Source organism: Strongylocentrotus purpuratus, unplaced genomic scaffold, assembly GCF_000002235.5.
Source record: "Strongylocentrotus purpuratus isolate Spur 01 unplaced genomic scaffold, Spur_5.0 spur5_scaffold_21, whole genome shotgun sequence".
Classification (NCBI taxonomy): domain Eukaryota; kingdom Metazoa; phylum Echinodermata; class Echinoidea; order Camarodonta; family Strongylocentrotidae; genus Strongylocentrotus; species Strongylocentrotus purpuratus.
Genome location: NW_022145607.1, coordinates 24,453,836 through 24,469,963, shown reverse-complemented (window position 1 = coordinate 24,469,963; position 16,128 = coordinate 24,453,836). Strand labels below are relative to the sequence as shown.

The 16,128-nt window shown below is 35.6% G+C and overlaps 1 protein-coding gene across 1 annotated transcript; it reads left to right on the top strand.

Moving 5' to 3' along the window:
• The first annotated feature begins 528 nt into the window (after nt 1-528).
• Nucleotides 529-10,159, top strand: LOC100890468. Its single transcript, XM_003729294.3, has 2 exons — nt 529-823; nt 9,520-10,159. Exons 1-2 carry the CDS (start codon nt 543-545, stop codon nt 10,157-10,159), a joined length of 921 nt encoding a protein of 306 aa, XP_003729342.1. The 5' UTR covers nt 529-542.
• The last annotated feature ends 5,969 nt before the right edge of the window (nt 10,160-16,128 follow it).

Genomic DNA, 16,128 nt, shown 5'->3' with positions numbered 1-16,128 from the left:
AAGGCCCCTTCCGACTGGATACCCTCTAACAACAAGCAACTAGGTTATGCCTCGATCGAAAGTGCATTGGTAAATTATAGATTAATGTTTGGCTGAGGGACATCAGTGCCCGGCGGGGATTCGAACTTCTAACATCTTGACTGAAAGTTGATTTAATGAACCACGGCACCAGGAAGCTCCAGACCCTCTAGGTTCTCCTCTTCTGAACCCCTCTCTTTTCAAACAGTCTCTCCATTTCTCTCTCCCCCTCTCACTCTCTCTCTCTTTCTCTCTCTCTCTCTCTCTCACTAACTCACACACACACACACTCTCTCTCTCTTTCGTTCTCCCATTCGGGCTACTGTACTTTTCGTGTAGTGAGAGCTATTCAATTTAGTACAAAAGATAATAATGGTCAAGGTGGCGAGTCCTGACACAGGATGATTCTGTTTGCACACGCACTTCCTGTCATTTTCAGAACACCCCCAAATATTCATTCGTTCAAGCTTCGCAGCTAATTTGACATCATTCAGTTGTCATACCTGAGGTTTCATCAGCTAGAGATGGCTCAAGAGCGACCATCAAACCCCCAGCCAACCCGCGTTGGTCTGTGGTGTGTGCCTCGATCCACTTCCACCGTTTTAACCAAATGTCTGAGCGCCATTGACGGAATGGAAGTCTATCTCGAGCTCTACTCCTACGCTTCTCTCCTTAGAGGCTATTACTCGACGTCGACAGGTCGTCAGCTTCCTTGCGACATCGTCGGGAACGAGGCGGTCTACGCAGAGGCAAACGACATCTGGGAGAAAAATGTCGGCTACCGAATGCTGCCGAGATGGATGTCGTAAGTATTATTTATTTTATCAGGTATATCACGAAAAAATCTACTTCGACTGGATTTCCGTCCCTCCTTGTAGTCTGGTCAGAAAGGCGACACCGTGCACCCCGCCGATATCATTTTTTCTTTAAACCAAGTTTTCGTATTGCCTGAAGTGTTTATGTACCCATTGTCAAATCGTGTCGCATGAAGTTGGAAAAATAGGACCATCTTAGCGGCCCCTATAGTTTTTTGATGAAATTTCAATATTAGCAAATAATTTGAATTAGAGACCGTACAATCATAAATATGATTACATCCCTGAGAAATATGTTTAGACAACTAAGTGACGGTGATACTTTTCCTTTAACCAGGCTCCGATGAAAATTAATAAACAAAACAAAAAAAGTTAACCAATTTACACTAAAAAACGACATCTTGATACCATTTTAGTTTTTCAACTAGTAGCTTAAAGTTGTTTCAAATTTGCTATAGATTTGTTAAGAGTGATTTTGGTTTTGGGGGGCATAAATGTGCAAAAATAAGATAAAATTCACTTAGGAAATAGTGTTTTATGCACGATCAAGTCCCATTGGCTATTGTGGGCGAAACCCTTGTGTGTGTTAGATGCGGTACGATTCTGACAATACAAATATCATTGGCATAATTGTACGGAATAACATACCATTTTTGTTATTCATTATTTTCTTTGCAATATAGATCGAGTATTTTGTACTGTTTGACGGTTAAAAACTCAAAGACATGAAAATCAACAATTTTAGACCCGATAGAATGCGCATAACCAATGCAGAAAAGAATAGGAACGATTCTGTGTGTTTTATTTCCACGCGGGTTTGAGTTTTAAGTTATTCATGGCATCAACTTCTTAAACATCGGGTTGATGATTTTGAAAATAATTCACCTAAAATAAAAGTAATAGAAAATGTTTTCTTCCTACCTTGTCTCGTAGACACTCGTGTTGCAATCAATAGTTGGGACAAATTATCTCACAAGGTGAATAATAGGTAGTGTTTAAAATTTTGCAAAGTACCCGTAGAAAGAATACGTCAGACTATTTACAAACTAATGTCGCTTCTTTGCAGATGAAAATAAGTGAGAAGAAATTCATTATCTCTATACAGTAATAAGGCCTTAGAACCGAGTACAGAAATAAGCTAAGAGGTAAGACATGAATTATGATGAAGCTGAATTAGCTTTGGTGTAGACGTTAGGCTCTCTCTAAAAGACATGTGCTCTATAAGAACAGCCCAGACGAAGTGATGAATATAGGTGAGGCAAGCAAGTAGATGCTATTCCAGTACCTTGGGTGGTTGCACATCCCAATCACATAGGATGTGGACTGTGCTTGACCGAATTACTGCACATCCCAATACAATAAGGCACTCTAATAATGCTACAGGTGTCACTATAGAAATGGGTGACAATAAAAGACCAGACTTTAAGCCACGTAATAAAGACAAGACAATAATATTTACAAATGTAAAGCTCTTCTAAAGTCAAGTCACTACAGTACGTCCCTATTTTCACGAAGTGACGGATGAGCGCGCAATTAAAAGAAAGTTAGTTTTGAATAAATCACTTTCAAACTTTCAAATTATCATCTCAACCTCTTTAATGTATCAAGGGCAAATAAATGTTATATCTTGGGATAGAACATAATGTTTAGTTCTATGTTTTTTTTATTTTCCATAATTTCTTATATTTTAGGGGGAAATGAGCTGTAAACATAACCGTCACTTCGTGAAAACACGATATTCAAGGATGCGCTGTGATTTTTTTTTTCTTCACGAAGTGACGTCTCGTAGCCGCGCGCGTAAAACATACGGGATTTTTCTCTCGTGGATGAACTTCCCGAAATGAACACTAAATACGGCAAAACGTTTATTTAATTGATGTACAGATAAAGTAACTCGCACTTCGAGTACATTTTCCTCTTTCTGTAGCTGCTTTTTTATTCCTCTGTTTGAACTTTTAACACAACCGTCATATCGTGAAAACACAAATTACATAGAACGCTTTGATTTTGTTTTTCACGAAGTGACAGCTCGTAGCCGCGCGCGTATACAACATATGGGATTTTTATTATGTGAAGCAATGTCATGATATTCAACAATGGCAGTATAATACATGTAAAAGTAGGCCTAGTAGTAGAGGTATCATTCTGATCCTTATTATCCTGATTATCTTTTGCAAAAACGTCTAGACGATAAACTCAAAGGCATGACAATTGACAATTTGTCATGAATCATTATCTTTAAGCCTACCATTATATGCATCTGGCTCGAATTTCGCTAAGGTATCTGGTACTGGGTGATTTAAATGGTAAAAATGAACATGTGTGCTATTCATTCTAGTCTTATTCATTTGCCATTATGTTTTATGCATTCAAGTTCCAATGTTTCTGACTGTTTTCAAGACAATATCTTTTTTGTCGATCATAGTTCTATGTAGCTTGATATCTCATGGTAATTTTGATAGAAAATCAATCCCAGCAACGATTTCTGAATTGTAGCGACAATCGCGTTCGCCTTTGCTGCTCTTCAAATAATATTTTGACAAGCAGTATTAATTAATTTTCAAGGACTCATGATAAATTCGTTTAACAGTTGGTTACCCTCAGTTGATTCTTTTGTTCGGATTATTTGGCGGGGAGGGATAGAAGTGAACTGTCTCACGCTTAACGACGTTGTATTATTATTCTTATTTGTCCATCGTCTCTACGATGCTCTTTGAATCAAAAACAGCTTTTATTAGGCTTCCTGAAAGAAATTTCAATTGTTGATAAAAAAATTTTGGTTGCACTCTGTAGATTATGATGAGTTTGATCTTGTTTTCAATAACAAGATCTAACACGCGATGAAAATCTACTGGGTGCATGCCAATATTCTTTACAACAATAAACACAAATGAGGTGCTATTCGGTGTGACGTACACATGGCGTACGCATGGTAGATAAAATTATTAAAGAGAACTGAATTTGAACCCGGGCCATAGGCTACCCCCTCTCTCTCTCTCTCTCTCTCTCTCTCTTGGAATTGCCCTTCCTTTCCCTCGCTTATTACCTTTTTGCCACGGAGTATGTACATGTAATGTGCATATACAGGCGCGTACACGGGGGGGGGGGGGGGGGGGGGGTGTTTGGGGGGTTAACCCCCATCATTTTTCTTTCTTTTTGCCCAAGGGGGAGGGGGTGTAATCAGTAGGGAAAAATTGTTTAACAGTTGATTCCCCTCGGTTGACTTTTTTGTTCGGATTATTTGGCAGGGAGACATAGAAGTGAACGGTCTCACGCTTAACGACGTTGTATTATCACTCTTATTTGTTCATCGTCTCTACGATGCTCTTTGAATCAAAAACAGCTTTTATTGTTAGGCTTCCTGAAAGAAATTTCAATTGTTGTTAAGAATTTTTTGGTTGCACTCTGTTGATTATGATGATGTGTTTGATCTTGTTTTCAATAACAAGATCAAACACATAATGCAAATCTACTGGGTGCATGCCAATAAGTTCTTTACAACAATAAACAAAAATGAGGTAAACATAAATTTAAAATATCAAATAATTCATACCAAACATATCATCATCAATTATCATCAATACTGTATTGCATTTTGTAACGTACATAATGGTTTTGTGGAAAGACTCATCATGTATACATCCACGGATTACGAAGGTTATTTCAAACATTATACAGTATTTGTAAATATGCTAAAATGTCTGTATCTTTTGCATCATCATCCTCATCATCTGCGTAGATTGTTTAGAAGACAAAAGAGGTATTCAAAACAGTACTGTGAGGTATAGTCTCTTCCTTGCACGCCATGGTTATCATGTTCTAGCTGAAAGGTTTATATGTTGATCGTAACGAAACAAGGCAGTTCTTGAGAAAAATAGATGGTGGAGTTTTTCAATGGGAAATATGGCTAATATAATCATTAACGTTATTTTTTTGTTCATCAATGTTTTTCATAAATGTTTTGTGAGTAGTAGAAGTAAGTCAGTTTACACAATCTCTTTGTAGGGTATTTCAATAAAATTTAGTACACAGTCTCAAACGCTACAAAGTTTACCAATGCTAAAATGTTTTACCAAGGCGAACACGTAATCTTTGACTAAACAATTATCAGCTGAACAATAAATGATAAACATGGATTTCTCATCATACAGATAAATTCTAAAGAGCAACATTATATTGTATGATTATAGGATAGTTTGAAGTACCAAATACAATTATGATGAGAATAACTAGAGAAGTAAAACATAAAACGATTAAATGTGAACTAGTAACATTGCGTTTTGACAGAAAAACAAATTGTAGAAATGTAAGTTATATTCATGTTCTAATAAAGGCATCAACCCCTGTAAATACTAACATTTAAAAGAAATAAACAAATTCTTCAATACAAAAATATGATATGAGAATTCATGGAACTGAAATCCAAGACTGTAATATGCATTACTGATTTCTAAAAATAAGGAAGGTATACCTGATAAATAGCTATTCTAAGCTATACATTTGAATGCCAAAGATTTATGTTTGCAGGAGTCCATTACAATACTGTAACAGAAAACTGACACACTCAGCTCATTGTTTCAGAAATCATGGACAATGTTACCAGTTCACTTTAAATCAATTCATTGATTGTTATAATCGATCCATTTCATTGCGATTACTGAATTCTACACACAATTTAAAATTATGAGTGGAGTGTTTTATATTTATGATATTCAAAATATTTACAATTAAACAGTATAAAAGAGAGATTGAGGTATTAAAACATTGAAGAATTGGCACAACGATCAATATGATTGATTCTAGTTTCTTAAGCATGCACTTCAAGAAAAGTTCTTCAAGTTTCTTCACACGTATGTCATCCAAGCGGTAGTGGTTGAAGCAGCGAAGATTCTTGATCTAGACTGCTTGAGAGCAAAAGGAAATAAGAGAAAGAAAAATCATAATGAAAAATTCCAAGTCAAAATCAATAGAAAATCATTATCAGAATGTCAATTATGAAAGGGAAACTTTACAGTGCATTATATTTATGATTAGGTGAAATTATTTTGTGTAGTTTTGGTACCAACTTTTAGAGAGGCTCTTAAATTAGAAACTTTAATTGGTATAACCTTATTATTAACAATTTTTGTTAAGGATTAAAAAAAAAAAAAATTAGATGCTGACCTCGATAGGACCACTCATTCCCTACTAAGAGAGCTAAACATTAAAAACAATTAATTAGGAATATCTCAAATTTCAACTATTTGGAAACGATCAAGAAGGGAAGAAGATACCTTTTGATTTGTTCACAAGCATAGACAGTGGCTCATCATCAGAATCGCCATCGAAGCCATCTGAACTACTTTGATGTCACCATGCCAAGCTCTGACTGTATTCAGTGAATTGCTTCAACAATTCCATTCCGCTCCCACTTTGAGGTCACCATGCCAAGTCACATCTGCAGCAGAATTATCAAGGACCCATCTAACCAGCATGTCGGTCCCTGTATCCAATCTAATTTTGTAGAATAAAATAAATAATTACAGTACAAGTTATTTTTCCTTTTTTGTTGTTGCAAGCATAGGTAAAGAAATACATCTAATATTATCTTTTGTACATCAAATTAATCACTAGGCATAACTGACCCCAAACAGACGTTTTCAATTGCCCCTACTAAACAACTACCACCCCAATGCACATTATGCAGTGAGTGTGCTTGGTACTTGATGATCAAGACTTGAATCTATACACTCTATTTACAACAAATATTCAAATTTTGGTTCATAGAACTTTTAGCTGAAAATATTATATACCAATGGACATGTAATTATATAGCCTTCGCCAAAATTAGAAACACGTTCCTGTCCAGCTTTGTACTATATCTGCTAAGTGCATTACATATTCCATATCTATATTTCCCTGTTAATATTTAATTGCTTATGTAGCCATCATTCATAAAAGAAAATCAATGGATGGCATTATACAGATCGGTCATGATTAATCATAACTCTCTATATGCTGCTAATGTGTGATTTTCTTTCACAGACCATGAAAACTATTCTCATCTGGATTTGTATTTGGCCTGCGGCATTGAAAAGTAGATATACCAGTTCTAGTGCTTCCTTCATATAAGCGCAAATTGTATCTACTGCATCTGAAACTAAGTGAAAGCAAAAACATCATCATAATCATTACCACTGAAGTGTAGGTTATTCCTGTATATTCTCATGTGTAATGTTGTGACATGTACATCATCTGGTATGGTGCTTGCTTGGAACATTCTTTAAAACACGGAGTGGAGTTGGGCAACATTTGCTGGTATCAAAAACAGTTGTTAAAAAGAATTATTTTATAGACCAAGGATACTAAAGTGCTGTCTTTAAAACACACCTTGAGTACAGACAATGGAAGAAAATAAGGTAAATATGTGTGCACTGTTCCCCAACCGGTAGACTACTCATGAGATTACTTCAGTCTCAAAACAAAAGTATCCCATTTCTGGATGGTGCCATTTAGTCATTTTCAGGGTAGGAGAGTAGACTATTTGATTTTCATTTTTTAAATAACTGTTCATTCATGTCCCTTTTTGCTTGAAAGGCAATTTATTCCCTATCAGTTAAACAGGAGGGTCTACATATCCCATGCCATCTCAGCTCAGCATGATGATAACTTTCATAACTTCCCTTGCCCTTGGCCATGTTGGCCTTGGGCTTGGAGCCCTGAAGCTGCTTACACCTCAATCACACCTTTACAAGTAAAGTCAAAGTTAAAGTTTTGCTATATTATATATTAGTGACAGTGGTACTATCCTCGGTATAAATTGCTTCATTGTATAAATTGTACAAATTGCTTCATTATACGGAGAGGGGTTTTAAACTAACGTCCTAACGTAATGAACTGATCGCAACTAATATTCAACCACTTCATCCTTTCTTTCCTAATGAATTCTTTAAAATAACAAGCCGAATAACAATACAGAAAATAACTACTAACAATTTACTGACATTGTTAATTGCACAACACAACGCCACTAGGCTATCGTCGATCCAACAGTAAAAGTATTAAGAGAGGACCAGTAACTACGCCCTCCCACATTGCCTGGCGGAAATCATCGAATGACTATGGAAACGCCATTAATCGCAACAACAACAACAACAACTCAGTTTTGTCTAGATCCTGATCTACTCACCTCTAGATTACTGACTAGTGGCTGACATAAATTGATTATGAAATGATGAACTAGAGTTATAGACTCTAAATAAAATGTACAATTAGCTAAACTACTAATACTAAAAGTACAAGTAAAACTAAAACTAAAACAAAAGTAGGGTCTAAACTCTAAGTCTAACTTTCGTTAAAAGTAAAACTTCGTTCTTATTCTTAACTTAAGCAGATGTAAAACAACCAACTAAAACAAACCTTATTAAATCAATATTTGATGTGAATTGAGATAAGAAAGACCCCCCAATTAAGGTATTTAATTTAGATGTATGTTTGTTCAGACATGATTTGGTCGTTTTAGTTTTGCATCACATACTTCACTCCTTTATTCACTTACATGAAAATAAGTATATATGGGGCGATGTGTGGAACGGCGATGCATTTTGTATACATTTCTGCGCTCAATTATTGCTTACAAAGAATCAGAATGACTCAAAAGAGTGTATCATATTACTTTACCTTAAAATAAACTGTAACAAACTCACCTTTACATAGTCTGTCACTGTTCCAAATTGCGAAATTTTCACTCCCGTCACTTCGTGAAACAAATAAAAGCAGAAAAAGAGCGGACGAGAATTTCATGAAGTGACGACCGGCTGTAAGCGCAGCGCGTAACTTAGCCGTCACTTCGTGAAAACAGGAAATCCTTTTACTAGGTATTTTCTTGTTTACGTCATTGTCATAGCGACATAATTCGATATTATTGTGGTTCGAAATTTTGTGAGGTTTAAGTTGTTAGTGAATGATGTCCAAAAATGCAAAAAAAAAAAAAAAAAATATATATATATGCGATTTTCCTTATTACCGTCACTTCGTGAAAAAAGGGACGAGTAGCTCCCCTCTAGATTTGTTGTGGAATGAAAAGCAGCAACAAATCGATGAGGAAATATAATCCTACGTGACTCTGTATGTTGACTTGAAAATACAAAAATATGGTAATACTGTTGAAACACAGTAGGTTAAGTATGCCTCACCCGACTTCGAAAAAGACCTTTACGGTTACAGTAATTAAGGTTGCTCTCTTCTTCCCTGGCCGCCATCTTTTGCACTCAGAATACTGCTACAAAAATTTGTATTTGCACAGTTTTTGTCATTCCAATTTTGTATTTACCATGTTGTCCTCCCGGGTTACACCTATGAGTCTACTTATAAGCCTACTATATACTATTTCTACTATAAAAACTACTACAACTACTATTTTACTACTACTACTACTACTACTACTACTACTACTGTTACTACTACGACGACGACTACTACTACTACTACTACAACTTGTCTGCTAGCAAAGACTATAATATGACACTTTACCCGAAATTCCTAAACCCTTGAGCAGAGCCTAGATCTGTCAGTTTCTGGCATTGTCTAGAGCAGCTTGATTAATTACAGAGTATATCGTAGTCACATTTTGCAGACACTGTTACACACAGTAACATACGTCACTTGCTGACATTGTTTTGATTCTCCGTTCTTCCATTCTTTTCAGATATCAGACAATCAAGGAAGATCTCGAAAATGCAAGCAGTCAGTACGTTCTGCTCAAGGAAATGGCGTCAAATCCGATTGACCCTCACTGTCTTCCCGAAGGATACAAATACACCTTCCTCATTCGGGATCCATCGCGGGTCTTCACTTCGGCTCGGAAAATAGCGGGGTCTAAGTATGCCGAGGTCGGTATGATACCCTCCGAAGCTGATTTTGATTTAATCCGAGATGACCCGATCGACAATCAACCAATGAAATGGTTCGAAAATCAACATCGGCTTTGGAAATACGTGAAAGAGAATATCGACCCAGAGCCGATTGTCCTCGACGCTTCCGACATCGTCTCCAGACCAGGACCAACTATCAAGGCATTCTGCAATGTTGTCGGGTTTCCATACAGCGAACAGCTACTTCAGTTGAAGCCTACAAGTGAAATTCCAAATAATTTTGTCACAGCAGGTAAAAACGTGTTCAAGGAGATGTTCATGTATTATGAGAGAGCCTTCACGAGCACGCGTTTTGTGCCCGACGAGCTTGGTTCAATACCACGTGATCAGCTGTCAGATGACGTCATCAGATGTGTAGATTATTCGATGCCGTTTTATCAGGAGATGCTTGAGAGCAAGCTATGTGTTTCGTAGATCTCGATCTATATTAAAGATACTACGTCCCTTTTGCAGCCAACATCGAATTTCTGTAGAACTTTGCAGGAATTATGAATATGTAATGTATACCCTATGGCCTATCTGTGAAATTTAAACGATAGCAGACTAGCAGTGTCCTAGTATTCGAATTATGCAAGGAAACCTGTTTACTTTCTAGATTTCCCTGTCAGACACTATCGAGTGACTGACCGACATTTTTTTCCTTTGGTAATGACATACATAAAATGAGCTGTAACAGGTACATGTGTATTTTTCTACATCAATAACCCACTACTTTAAATGGCCAAAATTAAACTGATTGAATCTTTGTGCAGCACAAAATGTACGACCATTCGGTACAAGGGTCTGAAAATTAGACTATTACTTAGGTGATTGCAATCACTTATGTCGATTCGACAACTAATGGTCGTTATTTTCCCACAAAAAAGGGACTTTTAGATTTGCGTGGACTGATACGTGGGACGTCCATTCAAGGCAGTGCATTAAAATGACGTCGATCGTAGCAATCCACGTTGTCCGTTGTGCAAATCTAAAAGTCCCTAATGCCATTTTCAAACCCTTTCGTTTTGAGGGAAGTTCTAAATAAGTATTGTCTTTAAAATGCCTTTGGAATTTAACATTTTCATTTTTGTTGACCTGCAAATGGGACATAGTACCTTTAAGTCTTTCTTGACTTGTTTAGAGAAGAGCCAAATTGGGTGGGGGATGTGTATATCATAATCCATGTAGGAATTTAATTAGATGCTTGCAGTGAAACTTCATTTTGAAGACCCTTTACAAACAACTTTAAAGCAATGTAAAATAGTTATCATGTCACCATTAAACAAAAACTTGCTTAAAACGGCATACCCCAAAAATATCCCACACTAACGTGTAGGCCTACATTTGCGACAACATTGGAGGTAGACGAACTAGGTGGCCTGGGCGTTATCCCGATGACCATAGCCCACAATACCAACAATGTCGGTCTCGTTTGCCTTCTAACAACTTTCTAAAGACATTGGGCTGCCTGTTAAATGATGGGTTCCAAGTCAAGATTTATTTCGCTTATCAGAAGCATTCGGCAGATGCTACTCATTCAAACATAATGTTTGTTTATTAATGCGTTGCATTCGGTTAAGATATATGTTTAATTATCATTTGTTTAATTATGTTATTTTATTATTGAGACAGTAGCGTTAAAAATACCATGATGATTGCGCTGACATTTTGCCTCATGTCCCCGTTCATATAGGCATGAGCAATAATACGGTATTCAATTTAGGGGGCGCTGAATGCTGTATTTGGGCTTCGAATGCGTATTTTCTATTTTGTTTCTCGACCAACATGTCTACCTCTCTTCCTCTCTCTTTTTTTTTTTGCCATCTTGATCTCATCCTATTCCCTTGTTGATATTTGCTCTCTCTCTCCCCCATTCTCTGTCACACACTCTCTCTCTCTTTGTGTGTCTCTCCCTCCATATTCCCCTCTATCTTGTTTTTAATCTTCATCTATCCTCCTCGCCCTGCATTAATTGATTTTCAACCCATCTCTCATAATCTCAGAAATATTCTTGAAACATAAAAGAACTGGGTTAAATGGGTTTGTAGTTGTAGTCGAATTGTTTATATTTTATATAAGATGTATATTTATTCTATCCTTTTTGTCATTTTGTACATATGTCTTAACAACATTATAATCCATGTAAATTCACACTGCGAAAATCTTTCTATCCATCTAATCAAATGATTTTACACTGTTTTTACATAAAGGTAGCAATATAGTATATTTTTCTTCTTCAATTTATTGAGCCCTCCACAGGCTATTTATTAATAATCTTCACATAAACAAACAAATCAAATTATGTGCATGTTAAACAAATTTAAAATAATCTTTCTATACAAACAACAATTGTAGTAATTGCCACTTAACAGCAAAATATCTTTCCATTCCAGATATACATACAATATATTTCTTTTCTTGATACTATTATAAAACTTTCTTTTTCAACATATCAAGAAGCGGAACAATACTATTTAATTTATAAATAAACATCTGTTGTTTGATTAATATAACAATGTAATATAGAGCATCGTAGAAATATTATACTTACAAATCAGTATTTACGGTACTTTATTAGAAACAACTTGTAGTCTATTAAAGTGTGTCTGGGGTATTCAGTTACATTCATAAAAAAGTGCTTTTCTCCCTTTTTAAAAATATAACTTAAAAGTATAATTCTTCTAAAATGACATCATAAATATGGCAAAATCTTGTTCCAAATTGATTCTTTATACCGTGAATGAGCATATATTTGGGAGCACCGTGGGATATTGATAAAGGCTCGTGATCCTCGCTCGAGAGGTCACGGGTTCAATCCTTGCTGGGTGCTTCATCCTTGGACACATTGCCCGCATTTGCCCCTCTCGATCCAGGTGAATCAATACATTATCTGTCCCTGACAAAAGCCTGGGGGTAAAAGTCATAATTGCAAGGCCCACAGGAAGACCATTATTGATCACCGATGTGGCTACCCTGAATGGGTAAAAACCAAATTATCATTACAAATGATCCATAGCATTCATGGGACCTGTTTTATGAATATCGTATATCATTCATCTTATATTTTGCAAAATTATTGTGATGAACGTTTTGTTTCCAAAGCCTTATACCTCTATTAAAGTGGGATTTTGATTTGTAATGATTATGTAACAAGTTATTTAATTTTTCATTTTTTTGTTTTAATGAATGATCCTATGCTAAGACCAGTTTTTCATTGTAAACATTATGCAATTATTCCCTAGACCACTACTCTGTATTTTGATAAACCATATTAAATTGAAAACGTTGTAGCAAATAAACAAAATGTTTTGTTTCAAACAGGAACGTTTCAATGCCCTAAACGTGAAATTCCTTTGCGAGTGGTCTTCCCGTTGACTATTGTCTAAATAACTTCAAAATAATTGTGAGATTTGTGTCCCTCATTTCAGTTTGGCCCTTTTCGGGAGCGACAGGCAGAGATAAATTTCACGATATTCTGCTGTGGGATTGTTTTCTTTGTATTTAAAGATAGAATTGAGAATGATTTGAAGGATCTTCTCTGCTCTATGCATTACATGACCCACGTACCCTTGTTTTTTTTTTAATTGTACGTAAGCGTATTGTACATTACAGCTTAGTATCTTATAACATAATTTAAATCGGGTAATTATCAGGCCTGATATATTATCTGGAAACGATAAGGTAGGGAGGTGTTAATATGAATCTGGGCAGACCCCATGGTGGAGACCCGTGCAACCTGTACTGATATCCATCTGGGAATTTACCATTAGGAAGAGAAGGGGTTCACCAATGGCTAGGTAGATACTGATGTCAGACAATCTCGGCAACATCCCGTTACACGATCGAAAAATGAATTCAAGGGCGATTTTAGTATGCGATTACATATCCCATAGAAATTATTTTCAAATTACATAATACGTCATTGCGATGTTCGTACATTTAAATGGGTAACGCACGACGCTATTAAAACTGCGTTAGGTCGATATTTCGAAAGTGTTAGTTATCGTGTTTGCGTAAAGATGGTAAAGAAAGACGGAGAGAGAGAAAAAAAAAAAGAGGAGAGGGAGGGAGGGGGGGGGGGGGTTGCCAGGTATTAATGTCAGAGGTAATAATGTAAAAGAAAATAATGTCATGCAGAGGTAATAATGTCAAAGGAAATAATGTCATGCAGAGGTAATAATGTCAGAGGTACAAACAAAATGTCGAGGTGAAAACCAGTGCCGTCATAATATCTCAGCACTTTATCACACAAAATGTCGAGACGTAAGCTACTGGGCTAGTCTATTTTATTCCCTTCTTTCATATCATAATGTATATTATATAAATGAATGTATTGTACTTCGTACATGTCTTTTTCGATAAGCCTAATATACAACCATTACCTACCAATATTCAACCTGTAACATGCTTTAGTTTTGATATTTTTACCTCTGACATTTTTACCTCTGACATCTACATTTTTACCTCTGAGGAGGTTATAAAAGAAATGAATATTATGATGAAGATGATTCTGATGATGACCATATTAATAACAACAAGATAATGATATTAATAATAATGCTTATATAGCGCACAATACCGCATGGTATTGAAAAATAATTGTATTCTAAAAAATAACAATTACATATTTAGCTATGTTTATTGAAATACATCAAACTACATATAATTAGTAGCATACACGATATACGAACAGCATAAGTATATATATTTAAGGCACATTGCATTTTTAACATTTATCTAATAGGGCCTACGTGATAACGTATACCAGCGTTACAAAAATTGTCATGCATTCTTATCAATTTATATTACAATACATGAATGAGTATGGCATAATTCACAAGGTTAAATTCAACATAATAGATTCCACTATATATAGTTAGTCATGTGTGAAACAAAATAGACCTACATGATGATGGACGTAGGCCTACGTCTGTCTTTATAATCTAAATCAATGTAGGCAAAATAATAAGTTTTCAGTGAACGATATTTGGCGTTTTAACAATATACTGTACCACTTACACTAAACGGAATAATTGATATTGATAGATCATGTCTGAAATGAATCAATACAACTACTTATACGTCACAACATCAGCATCATCAACAAGACAATAACTACACCAACAACAACTATTACTATTATTACTACTAATAACTACACTACTACCATTAGTAGTGATACATTCTGCTTTTCGCATAAGTGCACATTTACAATGTTTACAGAAAGTGCGGAAATACATTCCGAAAAATTAGCTCGATGCTACGTTAATTAACTTAATAATGTTCTTGCATGACTTCAACAGTGTACAATCACGCGTTTAACTTGTAGAAAATCATCTACCAGGATAAATGATATTCATATACAAACACACTCTTTTGTATTGGCACCGATCTTTTGGCTACGTTATTTACAAATTATATACAGACAAAATTGAAAACTCATATATACATATCAGACAAGACAGTTTCCATTCCAAATTTAAATTAACAAAATACAAACAAGCCTTTTATGTAACACATGCAAGAGCTTATTAATGTATTAGATAAAACAAGAAGTCAAGAACACAGTGTTATATTTTTGAATAAAATGTGGTCTTCATTTGTCCTTTTTAAGAGGCCCATGAAGGACACATGATCGACTCGATACATTATCTCAATAGTCTGTTTGTGGATACATCTACGACAGATTTACCGTAAAACTCTTGTGTTTGTATACAATCACATTAGAACTGGTACTGAAATTATCGCCAGTTTGCACATCTCAATTATAAAACCGTTTCTAAGTTTACAATCCAAACATTGGATTGTACCCACGTTCATTAATATCAAAGTAAAGAACTAATTGGGAATTTCAGAAGGACAACACTATGCTCGTTTCGATTTGTTTTTTCTTTCATTTGCTCGTTCGTTTGTTCATTGTATACATTTATTTTTATTGTTCATTATTCAATTTCTTTCCAATACATTCTCTATTACTATTACATTCTCTAATACAATTGATTTTAAGTCCGCCAATTACTGCCATTTGTTCATATGTTTTGTGTTTTAATAGTAAAATATCTTTGTTTAAACATTCAAAGCTTTCACAGACCCTCTGGTTCTGAAAAACCCACTCTGTTTAAATATGAAACGTAATTAAATGACGATTGATTCTTATGACACAGACATCATTTGACCAATGCTCATTGCACACGACGGTGTGTTGACATTGCATTAATACCTGCGCTAACCGGGTGAGGTAATTCAGTTAGGACTATAACGCTCTTAATTCGAAGAAAGTTTTCACCATTCAATCTGTACTACTTGTGTATTAACGATACCCTTGCATGGTGCGTCAATGACTACGCCAGTCACTGACGCAGTCATACGCTAGGAAAAATCCGCATCGTGTGCACTGAGCTTCA